The 12,755-nt window shown below is 45.4% G+C and overlaps 1 protein-coding gene across 1 annotated transcript in view; it reads right to left on the bottom strand.

Annotated features, from left to right (window-relative positions):
- LOC138516091 (RNA exonuclease 1 homolog) overlaps positions 1 to 12,755 on the bottom strand; it is a 2,454,886-nt gene that overhangs the window by 1,365,368 nt on the left and 1,076,763 nt on the right. Inside the window, exon 7 of the mRNA XM_069630920.1 lies at positions 192 to 303. Coding sequence (XP_069487021.1) covers positions 192 to 303 — 112 coding nt within the window. The remainder of the gene's footprint in view (positions 1 to 191; positions 304 to 12,755) is intronic.

Below are 12,755 nucleotides of genomic sequence, written 5' to 3'. Positions count from 1 at the left end.
AGAAATATCATCAAGTACTGACTGAATATATTTGGGGAGGCAGGTGCAACAATAGGAATAGGCAATTTATTCGCAAATATTTTACAATAATTCTGTTCAGTGTCAAGAAGCTCGCAGTTCGCAAAGTCTCCAGAAACAAACAGCAATGTTTGAAAGGAATTGATAAGCCTAATGTGACTTTCTCAACTTACTGTTTGAGGACAAATTTTGATCACGCAACTTTTTTAGAGTGTTCACACTGATATTCAGATACATATTTTTGCTCCCACATCGATCATAAATTCCTTTTTCTTCTGTCAGTGCCTACATTATAAAAAAAAAATCAATTGAGAAAGCACTTTAATGATGGTGAATATCAACAACATTTAAAACCATGTTCATATCAGTATTAGTAATCTGGGAGGCTGTGGATTGGTGGGAGTGTGGAGGGAAGCTACCTATGAAAGGAGGCATGCAGGGAAACATATGCTTTCATTCACACTATGCTTGTATTATAGAAGACGATAGATTCACAATGTTATAGTTTGCTGGTTTCATTGCTCAGAAGATGACTCTTTGTAAAACCCATCAGATTACAAGTCCCAGAACTTTTACATTTATCCGACCCATTTGTAAAGCAGAGCTAGGAATCTGGCTTTGTGCAAGTGCAGTGCATGCATGGTGGTCTATCCCAGTTAATGAAAAGCATCTTGCATATACTTTCCTGCAACTTTTACTGTTGCATTAGCCTATATTTGCCGATCATTTGAACGTTGCATCTAACATATGCCTGCCCGACCACATTAAGATTGCATTACCACATATCTGTGCACTACTTGAATATTGCACTTAATCTACACCTGCCTGACAGTTGAGGATCATACCTATATTATGCCTAACTATGCCATAGCCCAAATATGCAACTATTTATGACCTGCTTCTCCTTAACTACAATCATGAGAATTACTATAACAATTCAGATATCACACCTTGTACTAGGCCTTCTTGCCATAATGGCCTCTGCCTCTTTTGCCTCATTCCCACCCAAGGACAAACTTGAGATTGAGATCTAGACTGTCCCGCTTCCGCAAACCTTCTACTAGCCATACCATTAGAGGTCTCCTATGCAAGGCTACCCAAACGTCTGGACTAGAAAATAAACGTACACAACACCCGACCTTTAATCATCTGCCCGCTGTGCCTGCTAAAGTCCCAGCCACAACCTAAAAAAACTACCGAAGAGCTACTAACACTAAACAACTTCCTACTACTAAATTTACAAGTACCCTACCAATATCTGGCTCGCTTATCAATGCCAGATCCATGGTGGCTCATTCCATTGATACTGTGGACACCATAACTAATGAGAATCTGGGCCTGCTGGCCATAACTGAGACGTGGCTCCACAATGTAGCAGGCCCCACTATTATGCTAGCTGTACCAGAGGGTTACCAACTACTAAGAGCAGACAGACCAAACGCCAGAGGCGGAGGTCTAGCCATTATCCATAAATCTAACCTACCCATTAGATTGACCATCACCCCATCGTTCCAGTCTTGCGAGACTCTTACAGCTAAATTGTACCTCTCTAGTAATCATACCCTTACCATCTATGTGATCTACAGACCACCTGGACCTATAGGCTAATTTGAGGACGATCTAAACAGTATCCTGAAAAACAATTCGAAGGACCATGCGGAAATTCTGTTGCTGGGCGATTTCAATCTTGGCTTTAACGATAGTAATGATAAACATGCCCTCTCTGTAGCGTCACTACTGAAGGATTATGGGCTAACACAAAAAGTCCTTACTCCTACACACATTAAAAGGAAGAACCTTCGATTGGGTTGCTGACCTCAATTGCAATATTTATATATCACTAATATAATACTCAATCTTGGACCGACCACCACCTTCTCTGCCTCACTTGACCTTGCGAGCCCTAAAACACCAGTTTTGGCACCGCCTCTCCCCACTAGGAGGAAAAAAAGACATTACGGCTGAAAATCTACTACCACATCTTCTCCCTACAGTTGACAATATATCTAATAATACAGACCCTACTCTACTTGTGGAAGTCTTTAATAGTACCATGACAAAGGCTCTTGACACTAGTGCCCCGATTAAAATTCGCAAAGGTAGACAGACAGCTCACTTGAATAATTGATTTACACCACAACTGAAAGAACTTAGGACTCAAAAAAGAAAGTTGCAATCTATCTGGCGTCACTCGCCTACCGAGGAGAACACAATCAAGTTAACTAATCACTGATTTGTACAAAAAGGAAATTATTAGTACTAAAAAGAACACCTTCAATGATAGGATATCTAAGGCTAAATCAGACACAAAGGAATTATTCTCTATCCTTCGAGAAATGGAATCACCAATAGCTCAGGTCGACAATACTCGTAAAAATAAGCTTTGGTGCACTAATATACAAAATGCCCTCTCGGGTAAAATTAGCTCCCTCCAAAGCAAAATTGCTAACAAGAAAGCAGCCCTGCTCCTGCCGGTTGAGCTCCCTCCCCAGCAGCAACTACCGTCAAACTTAAACAACACCCCCCCTACCATTCAGCTTCAAACAAATATCCATTGTCGAGACAGAAAAAATCATACTCTCACTCAAACCCTCAAATTGTAAAGGAGATAACTGTCCAGCCCAAATTATAAAGGATGCAGCTAGAGACTTGGCCCCCTTCATCTCAAAGCTTATTAATAGATCCTTCAAGACAAACTCCATGCCCAACAATCTCAAACAATCTTGGGTGCTCCCATTGCTCAAAAAACAAACCTTAGACCCATCCATACCAAATAACTACAGACCAATTACTACAGTCCCCTTCTTACTAAAAATCATCGACAGAGTAGCTTACTTACAAATGCAGGACTATTTAGGGACTAATAACATTCTAGGCTCATGTAAGTCTGGCTTCTGCCCCCTTTATGGCACAGAAACAGCCTTGATTGACCTCAAGACCCAAATTGACGAGTTGAAGGACAACGACAAATCAGCTATGCTACTCCTCCTTGACCGATCGGCAACTTTCGCCCTGGTGGATCATGTAGTCTTATGTAACCATCTCAAGTCAGCTGCCTATTTCTCAAGTGAAGCCATAACCTGGGTGCAATCCTTCCTTGCGAACCGTACAATGAGAGTCTTCTCCCATTTAGCAGCTGCGGACCCTATACAAGTCTCCTGCGTCGTGCCTCAAGGATCATACGCATCTCCTACCATGTACAATATCTTTACTAAGCCCTTGTTTGACAAGTTGGACAGTCTGGGTGTCACCTACACTAACTACGCAGATGACACTCAGATCCTCATCCCCCTTTCGGGCAACTTCCAGGAAGACTTGGCCTTGGTAAATAGGATATATCTCCTCATTCAGGCGTGGATGGCATCCCATGGCCTCTGCCTGCACGACAAGAAAATTGAGCTATTGATCCTTGGCTCAGAGACAGCTATCAAAAAAATGAACCCTAGTTACACCTCATTCAACATCGATAATGTCATAAAAGTGATGCCTGCAGTTAAAACTCTAGGATTCTATCTAGACTCTGCACTCACCTTCAAGAAGCAAATTAACTCGTTAGCATCTTCTACAGCATACACATGTAAGCTGATCCGAGCTTGCAGACCATTCCACTCTGAGCCTAGCTGTATTATCCTAGCGAATGCACTTATTCTATCCAGACTGGATTACTGCAATGCTTTATATGCGGTATCCAATAAATACATTATTGATAAACTGCAAAGTATCCAAAATAATGACCTCAGAGCAGCCTTAAATATCCCGAACAGAGCACATCTCTGCATTCAGAAGAGAAGCCCACTGGCTTAATATTAAGGATAGGATCACTCTGAAAACTCTCTCCCTTAAGTCTAAATGTCTTAACAATATAGCGCCTCCCTACCTTATAGAAAGAGTCCCACGAGGATGGCCAATGCCCACACCCTTGAGGTGCCTAGATACAAACGGATGACTGCCTGCGGTTCTAGCTTTCCGGTCATAGCTGCCCAATCCTGGAATGGACTCCCTTTAGACCTTAGAACTGACCTACCATACTCTAGATTCAGACGGAAACTCCTTACCTGGCTACGGACTAAAGATGTATAACCTGACCGCCTCACCTATCTGACTCCTCGTCTGACCTACTTATTCTTGAATACCCCTTTAGGAGTGCTATTCCTGACAATTGCTAATTGTATACCTCTCTTGTACCCTGTACCTTGGCATCTATTCTGGGACCACCTGGTCACTGCTTTCTACAACCACAGCTATGTACTCACTGATCATAATTGTTTATTATTCATTGTATGTACCTACCTCTGTAACCCAGCCTCCCAAGTATTCTGCAATGTTCTGTAACTAAGTTTTTTTAAGTATCCTTGTAATGTTTGCGCCCAGCTACCTGAAGGTCTTGGCCTGCGCTATATTAAATAAACAAACATTGTTTCTGCACTTTAAATACCATATATATTTTATCAAACAGTAAACAGGATCCCGTCCAGAAAACAGACTGGCCTTTAAGATGAAACTGAAGAATGTGCAACTAGAAGAAAAAGCAAGTGAACACAAAAAACTCCTATGGATAAAAGAATTATGATGTGCATGCTTGGTATCGTTTGGTACATATATTACATATGTAATGTAAAGTGGTCATTTTATAGCGTCCTTCTGCCGATAATGTTGGCCTCGCTGCGCATGGCTCTGTAAGAAAGGAGGCAGGGTGCATTAGTCGGGATAGCCGGAAGGCAGATGCAGAAACCTTTGGTACTTCCGGCCTGCATCCATCAACAACAGTTACCTGTGTGTCTTTCTGTCTGTGGTTGGTACCCACCGGGCAGGTTGGCCGCATGGGTAGCCCTATGATTGTGGAGTCAAAAATTAACAGCATGGTTGTTGAAAGAAAATGGATAGGGTCTGAATCTGTTAAGTACACTAGATAAAGAAGGTCGTCTGTAGGACTGTGGGAGGTATAAGGATGCAATATTTTGGTAGTGTGAAAAACAAGAAGGTGTTTCACGACTCAGTCCCCAGGGATTCCTTATTCAGGTGTCCAGGGAAGGACAATCGGTATTGGTTCCTGACCCCGACGGTGGACAATCGAGGGAGGATCACTTGGGAAGGGGGTTCTTGGGAGTGGGGAGGAGAGACTGGAACGTGAGACATGGTATCCACCATTTCCTGACCAATTTTCACCCTACATTCCCTCTACCTTTATGGGATACTACATCTCCCATACCTCCCCTCCTTTCCTAATCAACCCAACTACTGAGACGAAGAAGATGAAGACAGACTATGAAGATAACCACTACTAACATGTACTGGCCTTGTCCCACTAATAAGGTCAGGCAGGGTCAGGCAATCACAATCACACACACCTGAAACTCATGGACCATTTTCCAAATTATAAAAAGGTGGAGCAGAGAAGGACACAGAGCGAGACAGAGGCCAAGAAGGAAGGCAAGCTGGATGGTGAGACTGAGGATCAGCTGAGAGAGAGCTGTCGAGAACCAGGCCAGGGAGATGAGGACCCAGAGACACTGACATGCTGCGAGTTGAGGCAGGAGGGAGTTGTGTCTCGAAGAAGCCAGGAGAGTTCAGAGAAGGGAGCCGAGGGGCCTGCTAGTCCCATTCCTCCATGCAGTAGCACAAAAAACAACGGTTTATAGGAGGGTAGCGGTTCAAAAATACGCAAATTAGCACATGATTATATAAATGCTCAGACTGAAGAAGGGGAAGAAGGGCCACCCGGCTGACAGAACTCGCACTGCGGAAGAACACCCTGTCCCTAACGTGGGTGCCTTGCCCTAGGTGGCGCGTGGTGCAACGCCTATCTAAGAATGATAGAGGAGAGAGCTGTCCCTGACCTTCTATACTTGTGGCATGTGTCTGGTGAATCAATGTTAAATATTCAGGGCATTTCCAAATGGCTATTGCAGCAGTGGACAGAACTGTATACTAGATACGGACGCCGCCAGATCTACGTGGTAACAACCTAAGCCAGGTCAACTAGTTGTATTCCAAACTGAGTGTCAACTTTAATCATGGCCATAGGTCTCAGTAGCTGGAATGCAATCAAGTGCAAATGGAATGCCCACTCGCAAAAAATCAAAGCTAAAAACTGAGAAGCTAAAATGGCTCTTAAAAAACCTGCTCACCCCATACATGTGAGTGTGCAAACAAATGTTATTCAAAGCAGTATCTCTCTGATGAGGTGGGAGATATCAAACTGGTCACGAGAGCCCTCATGACCACAAGGGTCGACCGGTTTCGATGGCATTGGTAGGATGAGCCATCTTCTTCAGCACCGTGATTCAAAGTACTATCGAATTGGACTAGTTCAGTAATGTTGAACTGGAGGTACCATTGTACAGTAGAAGCGTCTCCTGGGGGAGCCAAAAAGCGGAGGGGGGAAGAGAGAGAGAGAGGAAGGAGAGAGAAAAAAAAAAACAGGGAGCTAGGACCCTCTGAACCATGTAAAAAAACATGCCTCATGGGGAGTGGTGGTCTTCCCTCAACTGAAAGAGCGAAGGGACGCCAAAGTTCTACGCAAAGTTGGAGGATAAGTGAGGTGCCTGATCACCAGTGGAGTGTGGGTCTCACCATCGTCGGGAAGGGGGGCGGGGAGGACTTTGTGGGAGGGGGTTGTGATGGTGGGGTGACGAGGGCCGTGTTGCAGCTGAACAGGGGTCCCCGTTTACTGGTGATGATACACTTAACTCAGCCAAGTGTGCTCTGAGTTGCGGTGGCTACATACAGTGCAAGCATGCTAAGCGGTCAGGCAAACCATAAACATTACCTCCCAGTAGAATCCAGGGAGGGTCTGGTGGAGTCGCTCTTGTCTAGCGACGCAACATCAACAGCTGAAAAAACGAATGTGTGAAAGTAAACCAACATGGATGGGCTATGGGCCCTGGGTATTGCAGATAACAAGGGGAGTCCTGGGAGACTCTCTGCCAGACATGAGTCCTGGTTACAAGAGCCTTACCCAGAGTCTTTAGCTCACTATCTTTCACAGAGGAGAAATATCCTAAACATATCAGTCTTTGGCCTGCCCTGGGGCAGTCCAGAAACGAAATGCTAGGCAATTCTCCTCTGAACAAGAGTACTAACAGCAACCCTAGACACGTGTTTCGGTCTGGTTGAACCTCATAAAAAGGGTGTAGCTGTGCCTCTCTAAGAATAGTGAGCAAGGGGTCCATGTCTGGATTCCCCTAGTAACTTAGGGTGCGACCGAAAGAGCCGAGTCCTTGATGGCTACAAGAGGATTGGCAAGATCAACTGAAAGTTTGTAGCCATGGAGCGGCACTCTATACAAAATGGCTGGCATGTTAGAACAAAGGAAGCTGAAGCAGGCCCAGTAAACCCACAGCGGACGAAGGCTAGCAGAGAGCATGCAGAATAAGAAGCGGACGGCAACTGCGGCTGAGAAAACTGCACGCGGAATATAGAAGCAGCGAGATACATTGTTACGCTGCACGCCTGGCACCGAAGTATCCCCGACAAAAGAGGATCACTTGATCCTAACGGCCATCACAGAGTTGAAAGCAATGTGGGGAACAGCGATGGCAGACCTAAGAAACACTCTGGAAACCAAAATAGATGCGGTGGGACTAGACGTCACCCTGCTGCAACAAGATGTGAAAGCGCTGGCGGAAAGGACAAGCGGCCTAGAGAGTGCGGTGAAAACCAATACAGAAACCAGCACAAGCAATGCAAAGGAAGTCCACATACTGAAGCAACAGGTGGCCAACCTGGAGAACTGAGCGGAGGAGGCTGAAGGGAGAGCGAGACGTAACATACGTGTGGTCGGCCTGCCGGAGGGGGAGGAAGGCCAAGACCCCACAGACTACGTGGAGAATATGATCCTGCAAGAAATAGGAGCCGACAAGCGCGCAGGGCCCTGATGAGGAAACCACGACCCGCAGCACCCCCTCGGGCAATAATAGCAAAGATCTTGAACTATAAAGATAGAGAGAAGATCCTTGAGTACTTTCGCAAAGGTGGAACGATAAAAAAGGCATCTGCAACATCACAGCATATCCTGATTACACCATGTCGGTGCAGAGACAGCGTTATAGCTATATGGCGATCAAGAGGAGACTGCGCACAGCTGGAATCAAGTACATGCTTTTGTATCCCGCAAAGCTGAAAGTTCTGCACAAAAGCAGGGCGTATTTTTTTTTTATACCATGGAGGACACGGCGGCATGGCTGGATATGCAGGGCTGTCCGTAACAAGACGAGGAGCAAGATCGTGAGGAACACAATAAGTGATGGGGACACATCAAGTATGATAAAAGGATGGAGGGGGAGGGGCCCGAAAAAAGACTGTAGCAGATAACAGGGGTGGGACGGGGCAGGGCGAGGACAGGTAACATCGAAAATTCTAACATGGGACATTTGGACTTGTTGGGACTAGAATATAAAATGCAAATGTAAATTGGGTAGCACTAAGCGCGTCTAATTTGAAGCAAACAGGACCGGCAAGATGGAGACAACCTACCCCCGGGAGTTAGAGTAGTAGGACCGCCATTAGGCCGACTTCATCCTGGTGAGCCGTGAGTACAGGCTATTGCCAGAAAAGGGATTTGATGCGGGGGTGCCTGAGATCCAGGGATGGAGCTGGCCAACAGTTGGGAAGGGAGTTGGGGTGGGAGGAAACGGAGGGGAGGGAGTTGGGGCAGGGAAGGGAGGTGGGAGGGAGGGAGGTTGGGAAATTTGAAGTGATTTTAGTTTGGGAAGTTTAAGTTGGGAAAAGAGCCTACACAGAATGGAAATATATTTGGTCATGGACTGCACTTGTGGTGGGAGGAGCAGGACCCTAACACACCATGGGGGATCTTAAAATAATTACTTGGAACGTCAGAGAGCTCAATAGCTATCTAAAGAGGAATAAGGTCATGCTGTATCTACGCAGACAGAAAATAGATATAGCCCTGCTGCAGGAGACTCACCTTACGCAGGATAAGATGGAGATGATCCGGAAGAAATGGAGGGGGACTGTAGTGGGTGCATCATATTCGGTCTATGCTAGGGGGGTGATCATCTGGGTGGCGCCGCATGTCCTGTTTCAGCTGTTACAGTCTACAGTTGAGGCAGACCGGAGGATGGTCATAATGAGAGGGCTGGTGGAAAATAGGGAGATAAGCATCATAAAGATGTACGCCCCGAACCAAAACACGGCGGCATATTTTAGAACCTTATGTAACAAACTCAGTACGTGCCTGGGAGGGGCGGTGATATGGGGAGCAGACTGTTAACCGTGTGTGTGTTAAACCCTAAGGTAGATAGATCAGATGGTAAAATGGATAGACCCACCCCAGCCGCTAGAGCACTGCAGACACTGCTGGAGGATTTCGGGTTCGAGAATGTATGGAAGTCACATCACCCCCAGGAGAGGCAATATTCGCACTATTCAACTCCACAAAATCTACATACTAGGTTGGACTATATGTTTGCTACACAGGAGTTAATGACTGAGATAACGCAGATGGAATATAAAGCAAGGGTCCTCTCAGACCTCTCGCCAGTACTCCTGGGGTGGCAATATCAACCCCTGAGAGCAAAGATTCCGACATGGCGCCTCAGAGCAGAGGCGCTGAAAGACACCATTTTTAGGGAGGACATGAGGGAGGAAATAATACACTACTTTGAGATCAATACTGGCAGTGTAGAGATAGCTAAGTCCAAGGGGCTACAAGGAGGGATACCGGCTGAAATGCAAGATACGGAGAGGGAGCTAGAAAGAGCGTTAACTGGGGGAGGTAATACCAAGGAAGATAATGAAGTAATACTTAGGCTGCAGCAGAAATGTGCGGGGCACTGGGAGAGACTGTGCAATCTTAACTACAAAAAGCAGATAGACAGCATGCTGGGGGGGGACAAACCAGGGAGGGTCTTGGCATGGCTATACAAGAGTGATATCCCCAGGCCCACAATTAGAACAATAACTAGGGAGAATGGGAGCATAGTAGACATCCAAGAAGGAGTTAACCAGGAATTTGCAGAGTATTACAGACTCTCGTATGGAGATGATGAGGAAAGTGGTTGTAAAGAAATAGTAGAAATACTGAAGGACATAGGACTGCCGCAGATCAGTGCTGAAGAGCGAGAGGAGCTGGACGCTCCGATTACTCTAGAGGAATTGGAAGAAGTAGTGAGGCAGTTGCCCACCAGCAGGACTCTGGGGAATGACGGACTCCCAAGCGAATTTTATAAAACATATAAGGATGAGGTTCTTCCCCTGCTTTTAGAAATGCTGAATGAAGCATATGGAGTGGGAAGGCTGCCAGAGTCCCTCAGAGAAGCGATAATTATACCGCTACCCAAACCTAATAAGCCTGGACACAACTGCGGCTCATACAGACCCCTATGAATGCTAAATCAGGACAGTAAAATATTGACAGCTGTCTTGGCAAACAGAATGAGGAGGGTTATTGGTAAACTAATACATCCCGACCAGACTGGCTATGTCCCAAACAGGAACATATCCAACAATCTTAGGCGACTCCATCGAGTCGTTGAGCACGCAAATGAGGATGAAGGTGAACTGGCAATTGTATCATTAGACGCAATAAAGGCCTTTGATTCAGTCTAATGGCCATGGCTGATGGTGGCCCTGGCTGGCTTTAGGATAGGGCCCGTGTACCTACAGTGGGCTAAAAGGTCATATAGCGCGCCGCTGGCCAGAGTTAAAACAGGAGCAGTGATATCAGAGAGGTGGCAACTTCGTAGAGGCACTAGGCAGGGATGCCCGTGGTCTCCTATGCTATATATTCTAGCCCTAGAACCTTAGGCCATATACCTGAGGCAACAGTACGACCTGATGGGCATCGCAGTAGGAGGGGAACCGCATTTAATCTCTTTGTATGCGGATGACATGTTGTATTTACGGCACCCGGAAGAAAACCTCCAGTACTTTCTGGAAGTGATGGAGAGATATGCAAGTTTGTCTGGTATAGCCATGAACCCCCAAAAATCCAGTATATTTCAACTGGGCAGGTACAAAGGGATCCCGTTAGAACAGCTACCAATGCTACAGATACCATGGGAGGTTAGCATGTTTCGATATCTTGGGATAGATATATATCATACAGTGGAAGAGGAACACCAGTACAATACAGAGGAAGCGATCAAGAAAATTGAAAATAGCATGAAGTTCTGGGTGAAGCTACCCTTGGCGATGATGGGGCGAGGGACAATGTTGAAAATGGTGGTCCTACCAAGACACAAGGTGGTTCTTTGCTAGGATAGATGGCATGTGCAGGGATATCCTTTGGCATGGGACGAGGAATAGAGTGGCCCTTTGGAAGCTACAAAACTCACATGAGAAAGGGGGTATAAAACTGGCAAACTATGAAATTTATTACATAGCAAGCCAGCTGCAATATGTAGCTAAATGGCTCTCTGAAGAGTCAACCTCGGAGTCCAGGCTGTTCCGACAGGACTGTGCCCCATACTTCCTAAAGGAAATGATGTGGCTGCCTAAGCCAGACATAGAAGAGCGTCCAAAGATGATGATACTTGGGTGGAAGATGTGGATCAGGGCCTGCCAGTTGATGGAGAATCCATTCCTGTGTTCCCTGCAGATACCACTAGTGGTGCTGGCGGGTAAAGAAATGTAACTAAGGATGATGATTAGGAAACACTGGGAACCGGTGGGGATAGCAACAATGGACGATATATGGCAGGATGGGAATATAAGGGACTTTGCGGTGTTGGAGGAGGAAACCGGGTAACACGCGGGCCAGTATATCACATACCATAGGGTGGTGCGGAGAATCAAGGAGACATGGTCCGAAGTAGTACTAGAAGAAGAACCAGACACCACCATAGATACAATATATGACATAGCAGAGGGGGGACATGAGATATCTAGAATATATGAGCTGATGATGTCCAAGGTGGGGAAGATAGTGGCACAACTGAGACGGGACTGGGAAGTGGGAGCCCCAATGAGTGATGGGATGTGGGAACCAGCCCAAGGGTACCACAAACAAGTGTTGAGGAATGCAAGACTACAACAGATACAATTATATGTAACCCATAGGGCGTATATGACACCCCAGAGAATAGCCAAATTCAAAAACGCAGGACAAGCATGTCCCAAATGTGATGAGGAAAATGCCGGAATGGTGCATATGTTCTGGTCATGCCCAGTCATTGAGCGATTTTGGGGTGAAGTGGCACACAGGCTAGCCAAAAAAGGAATAGACTTAACAAAGCTAAGAGTAGAGGTGCACTCTTTAGAATTCAAATATGAAGAAATTTCAACAAATACCATTTGTAAATTCAACAGATTCCAGGTGCTCCCTAGTAGATCTGTGCTACCAGACCATAGAAAGTGTGCAAAGAAAGGTACCACGAAACAACAGGGTACAACCAGGGGCACACACAATAACTAACAAGTTATACAATTTAATTAGACAATTACGTCTGCAGTAATGTTCAAAAAACAACTTTTCAAACTTCTATACATAATTTTTGTTCAGACATTACATCACACAAAGTTGATGCCCGTCTGTCTTCGAACTCCTTTAATTTTCACAGAAAAACAACATACACAAAGAATTCCACAACTTTGGGAACACTTACATGAACATTTCATACATTTTTTCTGAAAGTTCAAACATAAAAGGATTATACTTTCAAGTAACAAAACACAACTGTCTCCACTCTTTTTTATATATATATATCCAAATAATCCGATAGGTAGTTCTATTCTATACCTATCTATTTACTACGCGTTTCGGGCCTACGGCAGCC

Source organism: Ambystoma mexicanum, chromosome 6q, assembly GCF_040938575.1.
Source record: "Ambystoma mexicanum isolate Mex_15411 chromosome 6q, UKY_AmexF1_1, whole genome shotgun sequence".
Classification (NCBI taxonomy): Eukaryota; Metazoa; Chordata; class Amphibia; order Caudata; family Ambystomatidae; genus Ambystoma; species Ambystoma mexicanum.
This window is presented reverse-complemented; position numbering and strand designations above follow the sequence as displayed.